General features: G+C 42.6%; 1 protein-coding gene across 1 annotated transcript in view; it reads left to right on the forward strand.

Moving 5' to 3' along the window:
• The window catches only part of RALGAPB (Ral GTPase activating protein non-catalytic subunit beta), a 130,203-nt gene that overhangs the window by 92,964 nt on the left and 11,378 nt on the right, over nt 1-25,861 (forward strand). Inside the window, 9 exon segments of the mRNA XM_077459180.1 lie at nt 1,130-1,284; nt 2,908-3,095; nt 3,262-3,368; nt 8,496-8,648; nt 11,949-12,158; nt 17,554-17,712; nt 20,044-20,209; nt 24,981-25,103; nt 25,215-25,348. Coding sequence (XP_077315306.1) covers nt 1,130-1,284; nt 2,908-3,095; nt 3,262-3,368; nt 8,496-8,648; nt 11,949-12,158; nt 17,554-17,712; nt 20,044-20,209; nt 24,981-25,103; nt 25,215-25,348 — 1,395 coding nt within the window.

Genomic DNA, 25,861 nt, shown 5'->3' on the forward strand with positions numbered 1-25,861 from the left:
ATTAATTACTGTTGCTGTAGAACACCTTATATCCTTTTCCCAGGCCATGATTAGGCTGCAGCTTCTGCCAATCAAACTTTTATTGGGCAGTATAGGCTGTGACATTTGACAGCTGAATTGCACTGGGAGGCCCTTAAAGCCCCATTCACACCTGAGCGTAGTGTTTTCAGGCACAAAATTGCGTGTTTTTTTTTTTACCGCGATTTGTCTTGTTTTTACGCAGTTTTACCCCGATTTTGTGCAGGGCAAAAGGTCACCAATGTAAAAACCAATGTTTTGTCACTCGAATCAGGCAAAAAAGGGTCCAGAACTTGTTTGAGCTTCAGGCGACTTGGAGTGGAGATGTGAACAATCTCCATCTACATTGAGAAAAATATATATATTTTTTTTCCCCTCCAGGCTTCAAGCTACAAAAAAGCTGGGAGGGTTGGAGTTTAATGTCTCTTTGGAGAGAAGTGAAGACCCCTATGCAACCTGAAACTGGGATCCAAGGGTCTCCAGAATCACAGGGATCAGTTTAAAATTGGACTCTGAAGCTTGTAGCTACAACAGGCTGCCTGCAGTTCAGTAGAGTTGTTACCAGGTTCACTTTAGACACACAAAAACACCAATTCCCTGCAAAAGCAGAGTTGGTATACTTATCGTGATCTCTTCCTCTATCCTCTTTTTTCACCACAAAGTCCTATAGCAATGTCCTATAGCAATGTATGGGTCAGAAAAAGTAACCACAGCATGTGACGGGGAAATGGGCATCTGAATCCTAAGGAAGTGTTGAATGCTGAAGATTCACAGACAAAGACTTGTCTGTGAATCAACTGATTCCAACTGTGGGTGTAGGTTTGTGTATATGGGATTGTATTTATTTTTTATTTTTTGGTTGAACTTGATGGGCTTGTGTGTATTTTTTTCAACCTGACTAATGTAAAGATTGCAACCCTGAAACAGAAGGAAGGACGAAGACATGAGCCACCATAGGAGTCAAGTATTGCAGAAACCTGATGATTAGAGCTTTTTTTTATTTTTTTAGAGACCTGAATAGGATTTCTTCAACTGCATAATTTCCACCTCCTACCTTCATTATCCTTAATGCAGTTTAGTGACCTATTTGCTAACCTCTCTCCATCTCCAGGATTGTCTGAAGGAGGTTCTGGAAATTGTTGAGCTGGGCATATCTGGCAGCAAGTCCAGAAATCCCGAGCAGCAAGAGGTGCGATACAAAGGGGACAAGGAGCACAATCCAGCCTCTATGAGAGTGAAGGATGCTGCAGAAGCCACCTTAACATGGTAACCTTTTTCTTTTTTTTTTTTTTTTTTTGACTTTGCGTATCATTCATGTTTATGTGGATTGTAAGTCAGACCTTTAGGAATCTCTGGAGCCAGGACATGAAAAGACCAAGAAACCTACACTCCTAAATGCCCACACACATGTTTTAGTTAGAGAGGGTCAATAAATATTAAATGGGCTCCCGCGCTTTATATGGAACTGGGGGGCAATACTCAGATTAGCTGGATGCCGCAAACACTTTCATGAGACACCTGCTTATGTATTTAGACAGTAGAGAAAAGAAGGGGAGTAGTGTTGCGCTTCCAAGGGGGATGGAGCATTCAGTCAGAACTCAAGGAGACTTATTTCGTCTAAGGCGAGTGTAACTAGCTTAAACAACTTAGAACCACCCAAAAAATAAAACGAATACAAAAATGAAAATACCCAAAAACAACGTAGGAAATGGTATAACCTCTAATTAAAGTGCTCATATGCATCAAGCTGTGTAGAAACAATAAACATAAGATTGGATATCAAAGTGCTAAGTGCATCTTGTGCCTATAGAACACATTTAGTATCAAAAAGTGCTAAGTGCATATATAAAATAAAATTTCAACACACGCAATAATCTAATTGTGAAACGGATTTGCATAAAGAATGCTAAGTGTATATAATAAACACAAAGTAATTAGGACACCCACAATGGGCTAACTAAGTGAACACAGTCCAGTGAAAAAATCAAATATAAGTATAAAGTGACTCTGTGCTTATAAAGTGCATAACGAATCTTCTTCCACACAGGTGAATCCATGTGTTAGTGTACACACTGGGTAATTACCTCCCCGCTATATAAAATATAGCGTATATGTAGCCTCCTCAAAGATACACCAAGAGTCAGAGGGGGGGGAGGGGGAACTTCAGGGAACCACTCTCCGTCCATGTGAATTCCATCAATATACTCCAGTATGGCTCAAAGAACAAATCTAAGCGCAACCATAGTGTAGCAAGTTTAAAAACAGTCACGATTTTATTTAAAGGTTAAAATACTCACAAACAAATGGGGTGAGTCAGGCAATATTAGCAGCAAAACAATTCAAGCGAACCGCTCAGGTGCAAGCGTCCCTTCCCGTCTCCGTATCCTACGCGTTACGTCACTTCCTTCGAAGTATCATATCAGTAATTAAGGGGCGCTCTAAGAAAAATATATTTTCTAAACCACTATTAACAATAACTGTGGCATTACAAAAAATGCTATAAAACTTTAATTAGAGGTTATACCATTTCCCACATTGTGTTTGGGTATTTCCATTTTTGTATTGGTTTTATTTTTTTGGGTGGTTCTAAGTTGTTTAAGCTAGTTACACTCCCCTTAGATGAAATAAGTCTCCTTGAGTTTTGACTGAGTGCTCCATCCCCCTTGGAAGCGCAACACTACTCCCCTTCTTTTCTCTAGTTAGAGAGGGTGCTTCCCATCTGTAGGAAGTCAGGTTGTGGTGTTCATGGTGTGTTTTGTTTTATTTTTTTTCATCTTTACGTTACATGCAGAGAATTTAAAGAAAAAGACGGTATGAGTAACTTGCTTGTGGAAGCCTTGAAGGGTACAGAGAATGACCTTTTTTTTTCTTTTTTTTTTTTTCTTGCAGTATTATGCAGCTACTTGGTGCTTTCCCACCTCCCAGTGGCCCAGCTTCTCCCTGCAGTCTTGTTAATGAGACAACGCTGATCACCTACTCCCGACTGCCCACTGTCAGCAAGTACAGTTTTCGCTACTTTGTGTTGGATAACAGTGTAATTCTGGCTATGTTGGAGCAACCACTGGGGAACGAGCAGAGTGAGTCATTCAGACAAAGTCCTGTTTTCACATCTTTCTGTATCGGTTATACATTTTTGGTTTTCAAGAATTTGTCTGTATATATTTTTGTGTGGATAGATGGATATAATTGTATTTTTTTAATGTTGGTGCTGATTTTTTTTTTTTTTCTTTTTTTTTTTTCTAGGTAATCCAAGTCCATCCATCACTGTATTAATCCGAGGCATGTCTGGCCGCCATGCATGGTCTATGCAACTTTGCCACCTTCCACGAGCAGCAAGAGCCAATCAGCGAGTGAGTAATTTTTGCAAGTATCCAGACTAGACTTTCATGTGCACCTGTAACATCTTTTTGTATGGCTTTGGAATTTTAGGTACTGTCTAATGAGCAAAGATCAGCTTCTGACTAGGACAGGAATGTCAAACTCTAGTGAACTAGTGACTGATTTGAATGGAATTATTCATTAAAGTCGAAGTCCATGCAAAAACTAAAATCCCTACATTTATAGGCACCTAACACTATCCTCTCTATCCCTGTAAAGAAAAAAAATTAGTATACATACCTTTTTTGGAAGCCAGTCTGACCCTCTCCAACTGGACCCCATGCTGAGCTCTCAGCCACGGCTTCGCTGTAGAGGTGGGTGCAGGGGAAACAGACGACAGCGGAAGCCCCATAGTAAGTTTATGGGTGACGTCACTTCCCATTCATTTCAGAGCCTTTGTCAGCCGTGTCCTCTGCAGAGCTTCCGATGCTGGAGATGGGGGTCGTAGCGGGTCATACTGGCTTCCAAAAAGGTATGTATACTAATTTTTTCTTTACAGGGATAAAGAGGTTAGTGTTAGATCCATGGTGCCTATAGATGCAGGGATTTTAGTTTTTGCATGGACTTCCACTTTAAGAGCTGTGTTCGTGTTTAATGAGGGCTATACATATTTCAGCACTTTGCCTAAATCCTTCCTCTTTGGCAACTTTTTTACCTTTTTTTTTTTCCCTCTTTCTTTTGTATGCTCCCCTGCAGCTCTGTTCAGTTATAAAAAAAAAAAAAATACTCAGTAATTCAGGTAAAGAGGCAATTGTGAATCGCTTTATGTGAAAGTGCTGGCCAATGGCACAAGGGGAGAGTTCCTAGCCTTGTGTAAGCTGTGACTTGTCACTTACACGTAGTGGCTTCTCTTGCTCCTAGCAACGTTTTTTAAAACTACAGTGCCTTGAAAAAGTATTCATACCCTTTGGAATTTTCCACATTTTGTCATGTTACAACCAAAAACAGAAATTGGTATTTTATGCGATAGACCAACACAGAATGGCACATAATTGTGAAGTCGAAGGAAAATGATCAATGGTTTTAATTTTTTTTTACAAATCTGAAAAGTGTGGAGTGCATTTGTATTCAATAATTTTGTAGAACTACTTTTCACTGTAATTGCAGCTTCAAGTTTTTTTGGGTATATCTCTACCAGCTTTGCACATGTAGAGATCGAAATTTTTGCCCATTTTTCTTTGCAAAATAGCTCAACCTCTGTCAGATTGGATGGAGACCGTCTGTGAACAGCAATTTTTAAGTCTTCCCACAGATTCTCAATTAGATTTAGGTCTGGACTTTGACTGGGCCATTCTAACACATGAATATGCTTTTATCTAAACAATCCTATTGTAGCTCTGGCTGTATGTTTCGGGTCGTTGTCCTGCTGGAAGGTGAACCTCAACCCCAGTCTCAAGTCTTTTGAAGACTCTAACAGGTTTTCTTCTAAGTGTGCCCTGTATTTGGCTCCATCCATCTTCCCATCAACTGTGACCAGCTTCCCTGTTGAAGAAAAGCATCCCCACAACATGATTCTGCCACCACCATGATTCACGGTGGGGATGGTGTGTTCGGAGTGATGTGCAGTATTAGTTTTCCACCACACATCGTTTTTGCTTTTAGGCCAAAAAGTTACATTTTGGTCTCATCTGACCAGAGCTCCATCTTCCAAATGTTTGCTGTGCCCCCCACATGTCTTCTCGCAAACTGCAAACAAGACTTCTTATGGCTTTATTTCAACAATGGCTTTCTTCTTGCCACTCTTCCATAACGGCCAGATTTGTGGAATGCATGACAAATAGTTGTCCTGTGGACAGATTCTCACACCTGAGCTTTGGATCTCTGCAGCTCCTCCATGGCTGCTTGTCTGATTAATGCTCTCCTTACTTGGCCTGTCAGTTTTTAGGTGGACGGCCATGTCTGGTTAGGTTTGCAGTTCTGCCATTCTCTTTCTGTTTTCAGATGGATTTAACAGTGCTCCGTGAGATGTTCGAAGCTTGTTGTGTTTTTTTTTTTTTTTTTTTTTTATAACCTAAATCTTCTTTAAAGGGGTTGTAAAGGTAAATGGAATGCATTAAGGGGAAAAAACATCTGACACTGCCTGCGCCCCCAGCCCCCCCCCGTTTTACTTACCTCACCCCTCGTAAATCCCGCGCTCGCCCCCCCCCCCCCCCCCGTCCTCTTCACCGCTCAGCCTGGCCACTGATTGGCTGGAGTGGATGGATGGAAAGCAGCGCAGCCATTGGCTCGTGCTGCTGTCAATCACATCCACTGACGCGCGGGGGGGGGGGGCCTTGTGATACAGCGGCCGGCTATAACCGCCAGCTGTATCACGGGAGCGCGCCCGCAGGTGCTTCTCACCATGCGAGGGAGCTTGCGTGAACGTGAGAAGTACCTGCGTGAGAAAGCAGAGACAGCCGCCGAGGGACCCCAGAAGAGCAGGTTCGGGGCCAATCTGTGCAAAACGAGCTGCACAGTGGAGGTAAGTATAACATGTTTGTTATTTAAAAAAAAAAAACATTTTTACTTTACAATCCCTTTAAACTTCTCTACAACTTTATCACTGACCTGTCTGGAGTGTTCCTTGGCCTTCATGGTGGTGTTTGTTGTCTAAGGTTCTCTAACAATCCACTGAGGGTTTCACAGAACAGCTGTATTTATACTGATATTTAATTATATACAGGTTGACTCTATTTACTAATTAGGTGACTTCTGAAGGCAATTGGTTCCACTAGATTTTAGTTAGGGGTATTGGTGTAAAGGGGGCTGAATACAAATGCACGCCACACTTTTCAAATATTTATTTGTAAAACATTCTGAAAACCATTTATCATTTTCCTTCCACTTCACACTTATGTGCCACTTTGTGTAGGTCTATCATATAAAATACATTTACGTGTTCGGTTGTAACATGACAAAATGTGGTAAAATTCAAGGGGTATGAATAATTTTTGTGCTGCTAGGGGCATATAATTTATAGCTGTTCTACTAATAGTGTAGCAAAACCAACAATTTGGACAATCTAACATAAACCTCATTACTTCCTCTCACATACTTTAGTATATACAGAACAGAAGTGAAGGGCAGTCTCTCCAACGGGAAACCGTTGGCAAAAGAAAAACTGACTGGTCTTAATCATTTCCTACTCAGTTCCTACAAAAAAAAAAAAAAAAGTTTTGGCAAATCTTTAAGGCATTGTATAGAGAACTTTAAAAAGAGATACAATGACAATGTAGGACAAAATGTATTCATCATCCAATTCTTGTCAAGGTGCGGTGAACCTAAAGCTGGCCATTACATTCATCAGTTTTTTTTCAATCAGCAAGTAGGCTGACTTCTCACAAACGGGAACTGCCATAAATGGTTTGAAATTCATCCGGTCTGTGCTGACCTGGCCGAATTTCAATCCATCTATTCCCTTTTTGTATTGCTATGTTGCAAAGTAAATTTTCGTTAATGCACTTAATAAAGAAAGCCAACGGATTACTTATTGCAGATATCTTCTTTTTCATTCGTTGACAGATCTCCATATTCAGAGCCATAGGCTTATATTGCCCCCTACAAGAGTAGGACACTAGGCACAGAAAAGACTTGGCTACGCCTATGGGAAGTCCTAGGTGGTATACATCCCCCTCTCTGCTATAGGCCTTCAGTTTTTTTTTTTCTTCTGCCTAGTCAGGAGTAAGGACCTAGTTCCCAGCCAGAATATCTGGTCCTGGCATTTTTTTTATTTTTTCCTTTCAGATGTTTTTTTTTTTTCTTGTGAGATCTACAATCAACTGCCGGACTGGGCGACGGGCTGGATCCAGTACCCCCAGTCTGGCCAGCAAGCGCTGGCCAGACCTGAGCTCTGTGCTACTGGAGGGGGGCTGGCCTGCGAGTTAAACGTCTTGCGTGGTCGCATAAGACCAGTTTGTAGCCCATGTTGCAGTGTTCCTCCTGGCCGACAGCCCCCCATTTTGATGGTGAGGAGGTTCTGTCTGGAGTGGTGCCCACCTGGTTCCTGGTATGGTGAGTAGCTGTCCCCCCTTTACCCCTGGATGGGTTTGGCGTGGACCCCCACCCTCTAACGGTTGGACTTGCATGTTCCCCTCAGCCCCCCCCTTTTTGGTATGGTGGCATCTGTGGGTTGTCTTGGTGTGCCCCTGGGGGGGTAGCGTGGTGGGCAAATGAGATGGTGTGCTGCACTGTATTGGGGGGTCACACCGCTGGCGGATGGGCTTTACAACTTGGGGGGGCGCTGGCTGCTGATGGTGGTCCCTTGCTCAGGTGTTGTGCCCCCCCTCCACTCTTCACTGTGGCTGATGTCAGGGCTCCCTCCTGGGTCCCTGGCGGCCATTTTGCCCTAGCCAGCACCATTTCTTTGGGGCCTGTATTTCTAATGGGCGGCAGCCATGTTTGTGTAGTCCGGCAGCCATGTTTGGTTGGTCCAGCGTGCTGGTAAAGAGGTGGCCATGACAGTGGAGCCTTGCTGGCTTGGTGCTTAGGCCGGTCCTGGCCATTGCCCTGGTGTCACAAATGTTAACCAAAGGGACTAAACTTTTGCGCCGTGACCTACGGGTTCAGCACGCTGAATTGGTAGACCAGTTGGTTCAGGGCCTGCAGTTCATCTGCAATGTCTCTTTGGATGCGGCTCCTCTGGTCTCTAAGCTTTCTGTTTCGGCAGTGGTGCTTAAGCATTGCCTGTTGCCCGGAGTCCGCTTCTGCCTTGGACGACATGGAGGTCACTATACAGACCCTGAAGGAGTTTGGGTCTGACTCTGGATTTAGCTTTAGCCAGTTTGTTCCTTTCTGGAAAAAGTCCAGAAGTTGCATACTGCGATTCATCTGCTGCTGTCCAGCATCTAGTCCTCCCTCCGGACTTGCATGCAGTGCTGGGCCTGATGGTATCTACTTTCGAGGTGGTTCTGTTTGCACAGTTCCATGCAAGGTCCCTTCAAATGGAGATCCTGGGGAAATGGGACAAGTGTCCGAAGTCTCTGAATAATCAGATTTGGCTCACCCGGAGGAGACCAATATATTTTTATTTTTCTTTTTTTTTTTTTTTTTCTTTTACAATTGGTAGATAATCTTTCTGCATGATTCTCCTTTCTAAATGGTTGATTTTCTTTCCTTTTTAGATGTTCATTCCTGAAGCAAGGCCAGAGCCTAAGAATGACGTGGGGATAAGGTATAATGTAAAGCACCGACCGTTTCCAGAAGAAGTGGATAAGATTCCTTTTGTTAAGGCTGATCTTAGCATTCCTGACCTGCATGAAATCGTTACAAAGGAGGTAAGGATGTGGCAGAAGGCAGTACTTGCACACCTACCCTAATTTTATGATATTCTAACAGACGTCTCTGCAGGCATGATTTGATCAAATAGAAAAAAAACACTCAAATAACACTTATGCGCTGCCACTTAAATAACTAAGATTAAAATAAATTATAATAAAGTCTAATTCAGCTGCTGCAAACACCCAGTGTGAGTTCACCCAAATTGCATAAATCAAAATAAATTCATATTGCGCTGCTGTGTCTAATCCCTCTTTCTATATACACCATATTGTCAAAAGTATTGGGACACCTGCCTTTACACGTACATTACCTTTAACCACTTAAAGGTAGATTTGGTTGAAGATTTGGTTGCTCAATGACCAGGCCATTTTTTGCGATACGGCACTGCATCGTTTTAACTGACAATTGCGCACTCGTGCAACGCTGTACCCAAACAAAATTGACGTCCTTATTTTCCCACAAATAGAACTTTCTTTTGGTGGTATTTGATCATCTCTGTGATCTTTATTTTTTGCACTATAATTAAAAAAAAAAAAAAAGAGCGACAATATTGAAAAAAAATAACACTATTTTGTACTTTTTGCTATAATAAATATTCCCAATTTTAAACATTATTAATTTTCCTCAGTTTAGGCCAATATGTATTTTACATATTTTTTTGTAATAAAAATCGCAATAAGTGTATATTGATTGGTTTGCACAAAAGTTATAGCGTCTACAAAATAGGGGAAAGATTTATGGCATTTTTATTTTATTTTTATTTTTTTACTAGTAATGATGGTGATCAGCGATTTTTAACAGGACTGTGACATTATGGTGGACAGATCAGACACTTTTGACACATTTTTGGGACCATTGACAATTATACAGCAATCGGTGCTATAAAAATGAACTAATTACTGTGTAAATTTCACTGGCAGGGAAGAGGTTAACACTGGGGGTGATCAAGGGGTTAGCTGTGTTCCCTCGTGTGTGTTCTAACTGTAGGGGTGGTGGGACTGACTAGAGGAGATGATAGATCGTCGTTCCTAGCTAGTAGGAACACGCAATCTGGTACTCCTCTCCTCACAGAACAGGGATTTGTGTGTTTACACACGTCCCTGTTCTGGCTCTCGTGCCGCAGTCATCACAAACGCTGGGAACACGCATCGGCATGCTTGCTATCCCGCTTAAAGGGACTGACGCACAGTTACGACGGGTTGCGGGAACGTGCTGACCTGCTGCAGTATGATGACAGCAGCTGATTGGCAAGCAGTTATGGCATCCCAGTCTTGAGCCTCTCACACACACTGTACGATTGTTGGCCAACCGAGCGTCTGATTTTTGTCAAAGGGGCATTTGCCAGGATCATGTCTTGCATACTAACGGTACACAATTGGCATGCCACAAACACGAGCATAGTGACGTACTACAAGGAATTTCAGCTCTGGAGTTCCACCCTTTGGGCCCCTTCTGCTAATTTCATGTTTGGTGAGCATTGATTCCGAGCATGCGTGTTTGTACTTTCGACTTTTGTGTGACGGATTTGTGTACTGACCATATGAAAATCTGAAGTCAAACCATTGTCCGCCGAAAATTTGCTAGCCTGCAATCCAACATTTGTTGACCAAAAGTTGGACAATATATGCCAAAAGGAGCGTACCAGCGGTAAAATTTTAGGACGACAGTCTGTCAACTGACAATCCCCTGCCAACAATCGTACCATGTGTACGAGGCTCAAGTCTGTAGGGTTCATTATTGAGTTGGCCCACCCTTTGCAGCTATAACGGCTTCAACTCTTTCTGGGAAGACTGTCTACATTACAAGGTTTAGGAAAGTCTCTATGGGAATGTTTGACCATTCTTCCAGAAGCGCACTTGTGAGTTCAGGCACTGATGTTGCACGAGAAGGCCTGGCTCGCAGTTTCCACTCTAATTCTTCCCAAAGGTGTTCTCTCGGGTTGAGGTCAGGACTGTGTGCAGGCCAGTCAAGTTCCTGCACCCCAAACTTGCTCATCCATGTCTTTATGTGCACTGATCCAAATCAATTGGTGGATGGGAGATTATGGTGTGGGGCTATTTTACAAGGGTTGGGCTTGGCTTCAGTTCCAGTGAAGGGAGCTCTTAAGTCGTTAGCATACCAAGAAATTTTGGACAATTTCATGCTCCCAACTTTGTGGGAACAGTTTGGGGATGGCTCGTGTTCCTCCATTACTGCGCACCAATGCAGAATGCAAGGTTCATAAAGACATGGAGGAACTTGAATGTACTGACCTCAACCTGATAGAACACACTTTTGGGAGTCAAAGAAAATAGACATGTAAACATAAATGAAATAATTCTGAATTCATAAATCTTAACGTAAAAAAAACGTATAAAGTGTACCAAAAGTCATCAATGATCTTAAAGTCACAAAGACAAGTGAAGCTGTGCAGACAATCCAATTCCCTGCAATCCCAACTATGTGCAGGGCACATGAAACCAAAATCCCAATGCTTCACACCACTGTGCACCACCTCAAATATGGGATATACATGTACGCTCAACCTTGGTATAGTGGCCTATAAATATAATGGGTCCCATAGCGCTTTCCCCAACTTCTGGGGATAATCTGATCAAAAGCCTCTCCGGGTGTCTCACTTCGCCCACCTTTCCACCATCACCTCTTTCTTTTTTTTCAACTCTGCTGCAAAGCCTCCAATACTCTATGGGACAAGCTCAGAGCCACAAGAGAACCACTGTACTTTAGTATTAACCAGTCAACCAATCGTTTAAAAAAAAATGTACTCACATTAGTACATGACAAGATCGCTTTGTGTACACCAATATCTTGGGAGTAATATCCCTATGCCGCTGCCCTGTGAGTGCCCGGCTCTGATGTCACCTGGCTCCTCCCCACGTGTATCTTCACCGATCACATCTCTTGGTCAGTGTAGCAGATGTGAGGGAGCGCCGAAAACAGGGGCAGTGAAATCCAGGGATGGTTTCATAGCTCCAGAATTTCAGCTCTGTCAAGCCGCTCACTGGCACGGGAGTCACAGCTTACAGATCGCATGACCACTCTAAAGCTCATTGGGGGGGGGGGGAGGTGTCCACACAGAACTCTTGTATAAATAGTAGGCAGTGTGGGCATGAGGAGGGTGGGAAGCAATGTTTTTAACCTAAATTGTATTAGCCTTTGCTTACAGATTAAGCCTAAAATGACTCATAAGATAGACTTAGTGGGAAATTGACACATTTTTATGAATGGTATTTATCTAAGGTAGAGCAATTTTGCATTTAGTTTTTCATTTGCTCAGTAATGCTTTTTTTATGTAGTTGGAGCTTAGGCACGACAAGTTGAAGAATGGAATGACCAAGCAGATAGCGTATGAGACTGCGCTAGACCTCAAGAAAGAGGAAGAGTTTAAGAAGAAGAGCTATCCTGACCCAGTAACAGAATGCAAGCCTCCCTCTCCAGCACAGGAGTTCCAGACTGCCCGGCTGCTCTTATCACACTTTGGCTTTTTGTCTCTTGAAGCACTAAAAGTAGGTAACATTTGTTTGATTTAATACTGCAACAGCCCATTTAATTTATTTTTATTTTTTTAATAACAACTTCCATATATGTGCTGCACAATGGCTAAGTGATTAGCACTGCCGCCTTGCAGAGCTTGAGTCGCCAGATCAAATCTCTACCACGACACTACCTGCCTGGACTTTGTATGTTCTACCTAAATCCTTGTCAAAATAATCTTCCTGTAATTCTCTGCAGAGCAGCAGTCAGACTGGGGAAGGGGATGGGCAGCACTCTAAAGCAAGCAACGCTTTGTTGGTTTGCACATTAAGCCTAATAATTTGCATGCTAAAGCACAGGGTCCGAATATTGGCTGGTATCTGTTCAACAGCAGAAATTCGGCCAGTGTGTACAGCAGCCTGTCCGACAGTCTGGCTTCTGTCGAACGGGCATCCTGAAAAATCAGTATGTTCCGACAGGGGGTGGTCCAAACACAATAGTTCAGCGGGGAAGATCTCTGCACTAACATCTTAGTACGATGACCTCTAAGTTTTCTTTTTTTCTTGCAGTTCGTTGGGTTGAACAAAAAAAAAAACTTCCTGTATGTACCAGGCTTAAAGTGGTTATATACCCTAATTTGTCATTTTTACCTACAGGTAAGCCTATAAGGCTTACCTGTAGGTAAAATTAATATCCCTTTGCATGCTGACGTCAGCGGCGCATGCGCTCTGAATTCCCGGCTGAAGGCTAGCAGATGCTGCCGGACCTTGCCAGGAAGAAGACTCCCACGCGGGAGTGACGTCATCACGGCTCCAGTTACTCACATCGCAGGAGCCACGAACCCGGAAGAAACGCATTGAACAACATGTCGTCTCCCTCGGCGTGGACACTGGGCTGTGATATGGGGGCTTTCGATCTAAGGTAAGTATTTCATAATTAGCTAGTATGTGGTACATACTAGCTCATTATACCTTTTGCTTTGCAGGGTTTGATTTTTTTTATATTTTTTTGATGTGCGTGTGTACAAACGCTTTGAGGAAAGCAAAGTGTGCATTTGCCCCTTTTATTGTCCAAACAGTTTGAGGAGGAGCAGTTACCACCCAATGGCTGTGTATTTCCACTTCTGCAGTAAGTCGGATAAGCGCCTACTTTATATTTGTTACATGTTCTCATTCGCATAGCATAAATTGAAAAATGACTACCGTATTTATCAGTGTATCATGCCGCGTACACACGATCGAATTGTATGACGTACTTAGTCCGTTGAAACGCATTTCAACGGACAATCCGCTCGTGTGTGGGCTTCAGCGGACTTTTTCAGCGTGAAGTCCGGAGTACTAAGAAGGTCGGTTTGCACACCAATCTTCCCGTCGTACTTTGGTTTCAGCGGACAATACGTTCGTCAGTATGCTAGTCCGACGGACTAAGAATGGCACATGCCCAGAAAGGATTTACAGGGCGGAAGCGTTCTGTCTTGTAAAACTAGTGTTCGTATTGAAGCTAGCATATTCGTCATGCTGCTAATTTTGTGATCTTTTAATATAGCACATTCTTTTCTTCTTCATAATGCGAGAAAAGTGAAGTTGCTTTGCTGCTTATATTCACACAGAGTTATCACAAATGTCTTTATTCATCCTCATCTTATGATTAATATTCCAATTCGAGAATAAATAAAAAAATAAAATAACGGACGAATTAAGCTGAAGTCTGAAAAGCGCGAATCGTCTCTAACCAAACTTCCACTAACGCAAAGTCAGCAGAAGGAGCCCAAAGGGTGCTTTGCTGTGTCAGGGACTTCCTATTTCTAGTCCCGTCGTACGTGCTGTACGTCATCGCGCAAGCTTTCGTCGGACTGTTTGTGTATCCGTGTGTGGCCACGTCCGTTCTGTAGAAAGTCCGCCGGATTGTATGACGGACTAAGTACGTCATACAATTCGATCGTGTGTACGCGGCATCACACGCACCCCAAGTTTAGGAGGGAATTTTAAGGAAAAAAAAAACGTTTTAAGGAAAAAAACTTACATTTAAATGCCCATCAATGCAGCCTTGCACAACGTCCATCTGCATGCTTGTCAGTGTCATTTGCAGCCTTCTCAGTGTCATTTGCAGCCTTGCCCAGGCTGCAGTTAAACTGCAGTGACATTTTAGTGTCACTGCAGTTTGAAAATGGCGCCGCTGAGATACAGAGCCGGTCCTGTGTATCTCGGCTCTTCTCGGCTCCTCTTAGTCCTGCCCAGTGCCACTCTATGATGGACATAACACATCTCCTGTTTACTCGGCAGCCTCTGTAATAGGAAGTCCCATCTCCTGGGCTGACATTGGACCACTGTTCATAGCCGGCCAAGGAGGCGGGACTTTGTATTAAAGTAGAGGTCGACCGATATATCGGCCGATATTTGCCGTTTTTTAATGAATCAGCATCAGCCGATTGAGCTGATAAAAAGGCAGATTTAGAACTACAGCGCGACTTGCAAATGACTTCTGTAATAGAAGTCAATGCAAGTTGCTGAGTCTTCATAGAAGCCACTTGTTTCCCCTCTGGGCAGTCTGCCAAGAAAAGAGCAAAAAGATACAATGTTTACACTTGAATGAATGAACTCAAATCAGCTGTAGAGTTCTCAGTTTAACCATTTAAAGACTAAATCTTTTCTGACACTTGTTGCTTACAAGTAAAAGTCCTGTATTTTCTGCCAGAAAATCACTTAGAACCCCCAAAAAATTATATATATTTTTTTAGCAGAGATCCTAGGGAATAAAATAGCGGTTGTTGCAATATTTTATGTCACACGGCATTTGCGCAGAGGTCTTTCAAATGCAATTTTTGGGGAAACAATACACTAAATGATAAAAAAAAAAAAAAAAACCTATAAAATAAAAACAGGTAGTCAAAACTTTTGGACAAAAAAAAATAGGCTAACTGTACTGTTTAAGTTTTTTTTTTTTTTTTTTTTTTTTTTAAACAGTAGAGTTAGCCTATTTTTATTTATTTTTTTTGTCCAAAAGTTTTGACTACCTGTTTTTATTTTATAGTTTTTTTTTTTTTTGTTTTGTTTTTTATCTAAATCATACATACAAGTAAACTGATTGGAGGTTTGTTTTGTTTAATAAATGTTTTAAATGTAAGACCTTTTCTGTATCACTTATGAAGGCTGCTTTGATGGTAAAGCGCGGCAGGCGTTTGATGGAGCGGGCAGGCCGTTGATGGTAAAATGCTGCTAGTTTTAGCGGCGCTTTACCATCATTTTAGCGGTGCTATTCGGCTGCTAGTGGGGCACATAAAACCCAGCTAGCGGCCGAAGAAGAGGTTAAATGCGCCTGTGAAGCACCGCTGCCAAATCGCATTGCATGTGCTTCGGCAGTGGTGCCCATTAATATCAATGGGCAGGAGTGGTGGAGGAGCTGTATACATCACTCCAAACGTGCTGCTTGCAGGACTTTTTTTTTTTTTTTTTTTAACATCCTGCCAGCGCATCACCTCAGTGTGAAAGCACTCTTTCACACACACTGCAGGGGAGCCGTTTTGCAGGCACTTTACAGTCGCTATTTTTTAGCCAAAAGGTGCCTAAAAAACGCCCCAGTGAGAAAGGTGTCTGTTTTTATGAGATGAAAGGGGATAAAAAAAAAAAATCGGCCTAACACATCGGCCCAAAAAAATCGGCATCATATATCGGCCGCCATGATATCTAAATAACGGCATCAGCCAGAGAAAAACCCATATCGGTCGACCTCTATATAGAATAGGCCGCAGAGTAAACAGAAGATTTTCACGTTATGTAATCTGTAGGTGCTCATCACACCCTCTCCCTGTCCCCTCCGAGGTAGCAGTAAGGTGAGGCTGCATTGATGGCACTTGTGAGGCTGCAGCTGCAGATGGGCATTGATCAGGCTGCAGATGGGCATTGATCAGGCTGCATTGACAGGCACTGACCGTTATTTTGCTTCACAGTTCCTGAAATGTTCCTCTTAAATTGAAGGTACGTGTAATACGCCGATAGATACGGTAATTATTTTCCTCAAAATTCTACAAGCAATACCCCATAATGACAATGTGAAAGAAAGAAGTTTGTTTAAAATCTTTACAAAAATGTATTAAAAATAAACAAACTAAATCACATGTACATAAGCATTCACAGCCTTTGCTCAATACTTTGTTGAAGCACCTTTGGCTCCAATTACAGCCTCAAGTATTTTTGAGTATCAGGCTACAAGCTTGGCACACATATTTTTGGGCATTTAAACCTATTCTTTGCAGGACCTCTCAAGCTCCATCGGGTTGAATGGAAGCATCGGGGGATTAGCCGTTTTCAGATCTCTCCAGAGATGTTCAATCGGGTTCAAGTCTGGGCTCTGGCTTGGCCACCCAAGGACATTCACAGAGTTGTCCCGTAGCCACTCCTTTGTTATCCTGGCTGTGTGCTTAGGATTGTTGTCCTGTTGGAGGATGAATCTTCGCCCCACTCTGAGGTCCAGAGTGCTCTGGAGCCGGTTTTCATCAAGGATGTCTTTGTACATTGCTGCATTCATCTTTCCTCCCAGTTCCTGCCACTGAAAAACATTTCTGCAGCATGGTGCTGCCACCACCATGCTTCACTGTAGGGATGGTATTAGCCTGGTGATAAGCAGTGCCTGGTTTTCGCCAGACATGACGCTTGCCATTCAGGCCAAAGAGTTCAATCTTTGTTTGATCAGACCAGAGAATTTTGTTTCTCGTGGTCTGAGAGTTCTTCAGGTACCTTTTGGCAAACTCTAGGTGGCTGTCATGTGCCTTTTACTGAAGAGTGGCTCCCATACAGGCCTGATTGGTGGAATGCTTCAGAGATGGTTGTTCTTCTGGAAGGTTCTCCTCTCTCCACAAAGAAACGCTGGAGCTTTGTCAGAATGACCATCGGATTCTTAATTACCTCTCTGACTAGGGCCCTTCTCCCCCGGTCGCTCAGTTTGGCCTGGCGCCTGCTCTAGGTAGATTCCTGGTGGTTCCAAATTTCTTCCATTTAGCAATGATGGAGGCCATTTGCAAAGATTATAAAATACTTTCCACATTGTCATTATGGGATATTGTTTGTAGAATTTTGGAAAATTGGAATTTACGGTAATCCATTTTGGCATAAGGATGTTGCGTAACATAATTGTGGAAAAAGTGAAGCGCTGTGAATACTTTCTGGATGCACTATATGTGTCAATGTGATCACATAATAAAGGTGTGCTTTTTTTTTTTTTTCAAATGTGACTGCAAAGTTTTAAATAAACTTTCAGGGCAAGGTTGTTGAACTATTATAGAGGAAGCTTACAGTTCTAACTTTTTAGATGTAGCCGCACAGGCGGCACTCCGGTTGAGAAGGCTGACCTATAGTCTTCACTTTGTACTTTGTGTCTGTTATACTGAAGCCTGTCAATTTAATAATCACTCATGATCCTCCTGTCTTTCAGGAACCTGTAAACAGTCGTCTACCTCCTCACCTTATTGCCCTTGACTCGCACATGCCTGGCTTCTTTGATGATATTGGATACTTGGATTTACTTCCATGTCGTCCATTTGATACAGTTTTCATTTTCTATATGAAAGCCGGACAGAAAACAAGCCAAGAGGTGAGACACATCTAGGACTAGTCATGCTGGAAAGAATTACTATAAACCTGACTGCTGTGCATTTACCAATGAAACTTTACAGTATTTTGTTTTATTTTGTCAACCCTACCCATGTATGCCTGAAATATGCAGTGTTTTTATTGTGCATTTGTATCATTTCTTATATCTAGAACTGGTCAGGGGCAAATCTGTCCCAATAAAAGGACCTTTTGTAAACCAACAACCCCCACCCAACCCTTCCCAACACAAACCAAACCCATAACTATAAGGCTCCGTTCACATCTAGGCTATTTTTACAGGCAATTTTCAGGTGTGTGTTCTGGTGTTTTTGCAGCATTTTTGAGTTAAGTGGCCAATGAAAAGCAGTCAAACGCCTTTATTCTGCCAAAAAATATGATGTACTTTTTTGAGTGACTGACATTTTGCTTAAAGCGAGAGAATTCTCAGATGTGAATAGGGGCCATTAAAATTAATGGGATTTGTCTTGTTGGGCTTTTTTAAAGCTGAGGCTTAAAGCAGAAAATCGTCCAAAAACGCCTAGCTGTGAACAGAGACTCAGTCGTAAGACAAAACCCTGAAAGACTTCCCTTCTGCTCTCGGATGCCTTAGAACAACTGGCAGGCCTCCAGCTGTTGTGGAACTAAAAGTCACATGAGGCATGAGCTGAAGGAATGCCAGTTTGACACCCCTCCCTTAGAAGCTTGTCATATGACCAAGTGCCTAACAACGTAACCCTTTAGATCTCTGCTGAAGATGTGACAGTTTTTTCAGCTTAGAGCTAAAACATGGTTAGGGACTCCAACCAACCCCCCACCCCCCCTCCCCCACCCCCCCACGTGACAGTGCTTAGAACATGCGTGTCCAAATCAACAACACTGTTAGATGAGAGCAAAGGGGAGTTACATGCGTCCCATACACAAAGACCAGGTATTTCTCTTCGCTCCCAGTGGTGGAATGAAGAGCGAAAGGAGGGAAAGTTTGTGTTTTGTGTGGAGCGGGCATCAGTTTCCTGAACCTGTTCACACAAAAAAAAAAAAAAAAAAACAATGCGCAGGTTCATTGTAATAGTGTAGGGGTCTCCAAAATACGGCCCTCGGGCCACATTCAGCCTGCTAGGACATTTTTTTACTGGCCCACAGCTAGAGTCCTCAGACTCACTGCAGTCACTATCTCTCTGTTAAAGCTTTGCTGGGTTGCAGAACCTGCGATGCATACTCAGCCCAGCAATGTGCAGCGCAGGTCCCGCAACCACTCTCGGCGCCTCCATGTCTTGCTTGCTAGGACAGCTGGCATCAACCTGTTAATTCAGTGTAGATCAGTTAATCCTCCCGGCTCCGGCCCGCTGTTAACACTGCTGTCCTTTAGTGCTGTCATTTTTCATACAGCATGCATGTAACAGTGGGGCGGGAGCTGGTTGATGCAGAAGGTCTGCACTCACGGCATACTGTACATCGGACAGATGGGGAGAAAACAACGTGAAGGGTGGGAAGGGATTGCCTCTGTTGGGGGCACAGGTAAGGGGGTAGGTGGGGTAATTGCTCTGATGGGGGCACAGTTCTGGAAGAGGGGGATGATTGTTCTGATGGCAGAACAGTTGGGGGGGGGGGGGGTTAATGGCTCTGATGGGGCCTCGGTTGTGGGGTAGGGGTGTGAGGGCTCTGAGAGGACAGTTGTGGGGGAGGTGATGGCTCTGACGGGGGCACAGTTGTGGGGGACGGGGTCAATGGCACTGATGGGGGCACAGTTGTGGTGAAGGGGGGTGATGGCTCTGATGGGGGCACAGTTATGGGGCTGTATAATGGCTGTAGGGTGACACAAATGTGCGGGGAGATTCTGATGGGGACACTGGTTTGTGGAGAGAATTTGATGGGTGATGGTGACACAAAAGTTTTAGGGGGCTATGATGGGGACACCAATTTAAAGAGAAACCCTAATGAGTGATGGTTACACAAATTTGCAGGGAGACATTGATGGTAACACAAATGTAAGGCCCTAATGCACACTGGTAGTTTAACCCACTGCATGAGGCTACTGCATATAGGTGTATGGGCAGAGGATACATGTGCTGGCAGCCTGGCAAATTTTATTGTATTCCTCTGCTGTCGATTTTTATTTATAAATGATTTTTTTGGCCCTCGGGTATGTGTAAAATATACAGTGTGGCCTTCAAAGTGAAAAGTTTGGAGACCCCTGTAATAGTGTGTTTGTTTGTTTTTCTACACTACCTCATAAGAGATTGGGCCAATAAAACCACCCATTTGAATTATTCTGGGTCTTATTGAAGTTATTGATACAAAGTTTTAAATTAGTTAATATGTGACGCATTCACAGATCTTGAAGAATGTTGAGTCATCTAGTAATGTGCAGCCTCACTTCCTGGAGTTCCTGCTATCTCTTGGCTGGCCTGTGGATGTTGGGAAGCACCCAGGGTGGACAGGCCACGTGTCTACAAGCTGGTCAATTAACTGCATCAGTGAGAATGACCAACAAGATCAAGGTATGTACAGAAAAACCTAAATGTGGCAGTATGCGTTCCTCCAGCTTTGACCAAAGACTCATGGGAGCATGTTTCCCCGGTTTCTGCTTATTCACGGTAAAATCACTGACCACAGTATAAACGCAGCAATCTGATATCCCTGTTGACTTCAATAATTGAATAATAATTCAATCACAGGGTTTTCAAAATGAATCATATTAGCACTTTATTTTGTAAAGTGCAGTTATTTAGTCAGGTGTTGATTTTGTCAGCTAGGAATGTGTGTTTCTTTCTTTAACGTATTTTGCTACTTTCTGTTCTAAAATGTATCCAATAGAAATCAAATGTCTTCATAAATTTAGGCCAACGTGTAATCTGCTGCATGTCTTTGGTTAAAAAAAAAAAAAACCTGGAAGAAAAGCGTACCAGTATGTCGCCTTGCCTGTAGCTGCCTCCCACTCGCATTACAACTACTGTAGGCAGGGGGTTGGCAAGTGGTTAAAGCTGAATCCCAGGCAAATATAAAAATACCAGTAATGCAAATGTATGTTTACATACAACTAATACAGTGAGGGGAAAAATGTATTTTACCCCCTGCTTATTTTGTACGTTTGCCCACTGACAAAGAAATGATCAGTCTATAATTTTAATGGTAGTTTTATTTTAACAGTAAGAGAATAACAAAAATATCCAGAAAAACGCATTTCAGAAAAGTTATAAATTGATTTGCATTTTAATGAGTGAAACAAGTATTTCATCCCCTATCAATCAGCAAGATTTCTGGCTCCCAGGTGTCTTCTATACAGGTAACAAGCTGAGATTAAGAGCACTCTCTTAAAGGGAGTGCTCCTAATCTCAGCTTGTTACCTGTATAAAAGACACCTGTCCACAGAAGCAATCAATCAGATTCCAATCTGTCCACCAAAGAGCTGTCCAAGGATGTCAGGGACAAGATTGTATACCTACACAAGGCTGGAATGGGATACATGACTTTGCCAGGCAGCTTGGTGAGAGGGTGACAACAGTTGGTGCGATTAATCATAAATGGAAGAAACAAAAAATAGTCAATCTACCTCAATCTGGGGCTCCATGCAAGATCTCACCTCATGGCATTTCGGTGATCATGAGAACGGTGAAGAATCCGCCCAGAGCTACACAGGAGAATCTTATCAATGATCTCAAGGCAGCTGGGACCATAGTCACCAAGAAAACAATTGGATTGAATGACACCAAAATCAAGCTCTTTGGCATCAACTCAACTCGCCGTGTTTGGAGGAGGAGGAATGCTACCTATGACCCCCAAGAACACCATCCCCATCGTCAAACATGGAGGTGGAAACAACATGCTTTGGGGGGGGTTTCTGCTAAGGGGACAGGACAACTTCACCCAATCACAGGGATGATGTATGGGGCCATGTACCTTCCAATCTTGGGTGAGAACCTCCTTCCCTCAGCCAGGGCAGTGAAAATGCGTCATGGATGGGTCTTCCAGAATGACAATGACCCAAAACACACAGCCAAGGCAACAAAGGAGTGGCTCAATAAAAAGCACATTAAGGTCCTGGAGTGGCCTAGCCAGTCTCCAGACCTTCATCATATAGAAAATATGTGGAGGGAGCTGAAGGTTTGTGTTACCAAACGTCAGCCTCGAAACCTTAATGATTTGGAGAGGATCGGCAAAGAGGAGTGGGACAAAATCCCTCCTGAGATGTGTGCAAACCTGGTGGCCAACTACAAGAAACATCTAACCCCTGAGATTGCTAACAATGATTTTACCACCAACTACTTATGCCGCGTACACACGTCCGGACGTTTTGACAGCAAAGGTCCGACGGAACAAATCCGTCAGACAATTAGATCGTGTGTGGGCTCCATCGGACCTTTTGCTGTCCAAAAATCTGACAGACTTTAGAAATAGAACATGTTTCAAATTTTTTCGCTGGAACTCCGCCTGACCCAGTTCCTATCAAGAAATCTGCTCGTGTATATGCTAGTCCGATGGACATAAACCGACGCGAGGGCAGCTATTGGTTACTGGCTATGAGCTTCCCTATTCTAGTCTGGTCATACGTCATCACCTTCAAATCCGTCAGACTTTGGTGTGATTGTGTGTGGCCAAGTCCGTTCATTCGTAAAGTCTGTGGGAACGCCGCCAAAAGTCCGTCGGGAAGACCGTCGGACCCAGTCCATCTAAAAGTCTGGTCGTGTGTATGCGGCATAAGTTATGTTTTGCAAAGGGGTCAAATATTTTTCACTCGTTAAAATGCAAATCAATTTCATAACTTTTTAGAAATGCGTTTTTCTGGATTTTTTGTTATGTTATTGTGTCTCACTGTTAAAATAAACCTGCCATTAAATTTATAGACTGATCGTTTGTTTTTTTTTTTTTTCAGTGGGCAATCGTAGAATTTTTCCCCTTGCTGTACCCCAAATCTTTGTTAGTATTAAGCTGGGTAAAGTGCCTTAAAGTATTCATACCCCTTGAAATTTTCCACCTTTTTTGACGTTACAACCAAAAACAAATGTATTTTATTGGGATGTGATGTGAAGTTGAAGGAAAATCATAAATGGTTTTCAAATGATTTTACAAGTAAATATCTAAAAAGTGAGCATGCATTTATATTCAGCCCCCTTTAACCTGGGTTCACACTGAAGCGGGTTTGAAATCGTGTTGGTTCAGCTGAACTCGTATGATTTCAAACCGGCAATGCAGTCTGACTTCAGGGGCGATTTGACAGACATCTGTGCAGGTTCATGTACAGATGTCTATTCAGACCACCCCCAAAGTCACCAAAAGTAGCACAGGAACTACTTTTGGAAATCGGTGCGGCGCCGCAAAGTGCCATTGCCGGCAATAGCCACTGATTTGGCATGCAATCTGACATGTTAAATCGCTTGCCAAATTGGCTCAATGTGAACGTGGGCTTACTCTGATACCCCTAACTAAACTCTAGTGGAGGCAGTTGCCTTCAGAAGTCACCTAATTAGTAAATCGTGTCAACCATTGTGTATTTTATTCTCAGTATAAATGCAGCTGTTTTGTGAAGCCCTCAGAGGTTTGTTAGAGAACCTTAGTGAACAAACAGCATTACGAAGGCCAAGGAACACATCAGACAGGTCAGGGATAAAGTTGGGGAGAAGTTTAAAGCAGGGTTAGGTTATAAGAAAAATATACCAAGCTCTGAACATCTCTCTGAGCTCTGTTCAATCCATCAAACCTACCAAGACATGGCCATCCACCTAAACTGACAGGCTGGGCAAGGAGAGCATTAATCAGAGAAGCAGCCAAGTGGAGGTTTGCCTTCCAGCAGGACATCGACCCTAAACATACAGCCAGAGCCACAATGGAATGGTTCAGATCAAAGCATATTCATGTGTTAGAATGGCCCAGTCAAAGTCCAGACCTAAATCCAATTGAGAATCTGTGGAAAGACTTGAAAATTGCTGTTCACAGACACTTGCCATCCAATCTGACAGAGCTTGAGCTATTTTGCCAAGAATTATGGGCAAAAATGTCACTCTAGATGTGCAAAGCTGCTAGAGACATCCTCAAAAGACTTGCAGCTGTAATTGCAGTGAAAGGTGGTTCTACAAAGTATTGACTTAGAGGGGCTAAATACAAACACACCCAACACTTTTTGCATATTAATTTGTAAAAAAAAATGAAAACCATTTATTTTCCTTCCACTTAACAATTATGTGCCACTTTGTGTTGATCTATCACATACATTTTTTTTAAGGGGTATGAATACTTTTTTAAGGCACTGTATACACTAATAGAATTTTGTATAACACTTTTCATTGTAAGAACATTATCTCATTGTTCTAATCATTAGTGGGATCAAATTGATGATCCTTTTTGACTGCAGTGACAAGAAAATTCAATGGAACTGGATGGAACATTTTTCTTGAATGTACTAATGTCCAACAGTGTATGCGATTTTTTTTTTTTTTTTTTTAGCAGTGTCCATTAAATCTTGAACTAATTTAGATCGGAATTCTAGTGTTCTAAAAAGTTTTGTACAAATTGTCTTAAAAAAATTTTTTACATAAAAATACTCTCAAAATTGGAAAGAAAAAAAAATTATTTTTACGTACCAGAAATGGCTGTTGCTAGGCAGATTGTCCTAATCTGCTACTTTCTACTCCGCTGTGATCTTCATTCTTCTCCTCCTCACGTTGTCTTCTGGGATATGGGGCGCGCTGTGTTCTGGGAACTGTGTGTGTCCCAGAACACAGCCGGCCACTCACAAAGCGCAGCAAGAAACGGGCAGTGAAGTTGCAAGGCGCCACTGCCTGTTTCCCTTAGTTCAAATGGCGGCGCTGGGACCCGATCTGATGGACTGATCGCCCTCGGGCAGCCGACATCGCGAGCACCCTGGACAGGTGCTTATTAAAAGTCAGCAGCTACAGTGTTTGTAGCTGCTGACTTTAAAAAAAAAAAAAAATAATAATTTTTTTTTTCAGCTGGACCTCAGCTTTAAATGCAATATATTTTTCACCTAGGGCCAGGCAGGTTTGGACAACTTTTTCCCTTAATAAATTAAATCATAATTTAAAATCTGCATTTTGTATTTACTCGGGTTATCTGTGTAATATTAAAATTTTGTTTGATCTGAATCATTTAAATGTGACAAATGCAAACAAAATAAAAAAAAATTAGGAAAGGGCAAGTACTTTTTCACTTTGCCATCCTTTTTTGCTGTTCTGTCTGAAAGAGTTTATCATCACCCTCTATCATGCGCCAAAATAGTATACAAACCACTAAGCTCCTTTTTTGGTTTACTTGTAGATGAAACCACTAATGCGGAGGACTCGGGTGGAAGCATATTTAACGGACAGAAGAAAGTCCTGTATTATGCAGATGCACTTACTGAGATTGCATTTGTGGTACCATCTGTAACTGAGGCTCTCAGTAAGTTTTGACGTGAGAATGTACAAGTGGGTGACAGTGCTTGAGCTACAACCTAAAAATGTGACTGACTTGACTTTTATTTTTTTTTATTTTTTTATTTGCCCTGACCAGCGGAGTACTCAGAAAGTAATGCATCTGAACAAGAAGCAGATTCCAATATGGACCTTCTACATGGAATATTAAAGCAACCATTGACTTTGGAACTTTTCCCCAATCACACTGAAGGCTTAAACTCCACGCAAAGGGTAGGTACCATTTTATCTGTCCACTGACAAAAGATTTTTCTTAATTCTACAGTACAGGATTGGAAGTCATGGAGCATCAGTTATATCCCACTACCTTCTGATGATTGTATGCTGGGAATGCCAACTCAGCTCGGGTCTAATCTAATTTGACCAGACCTCTAGCTTTGCAGTCAGCAAAACGAATGCTTCGTGCTGATTGGACTCTGACTTAGTAGGGGGTTGTGTCGGACTACTACAGAATGACCACTGTTTCCAAACAGAGAGCAAGGGCCCTGCTCTACAGCATACTGCCAGGGGACAGGCTGTGGCTGCCTTAGAAAACTAAGAGTTTGCACACCTCCTGTTTTAACGCACCTGGAATGTTTAACTGATTTAAAGCGGTAGTAAACCCGCTGAAATTATTTATTTTTTATTTTATTTTTTTAGACCTGCAAGGGAAAAGGCATACTAGCTCATTATGAAATACTTACCTTAGAACGAGCCCCCGACATCTCACCCGATAAACGCCGAGGG

The sequence above is a fragment of the Lithobates pipiens genome, unplaced genomic scaffold (genome assembly GCF_037356315.1).
Source record: "Lithobates pipiens isolate NorthernLeopardFrog02 unplaced genomic scaffold, aLitPip1_a1.2 Scaffold_28, whole genome shotgun sequence".
Lineage (NCBI taxonomy): Eukaryota > Metazoa > Chordata > Amphibia > Anura > Ranidae > Lithobates > Lithobates pipiens.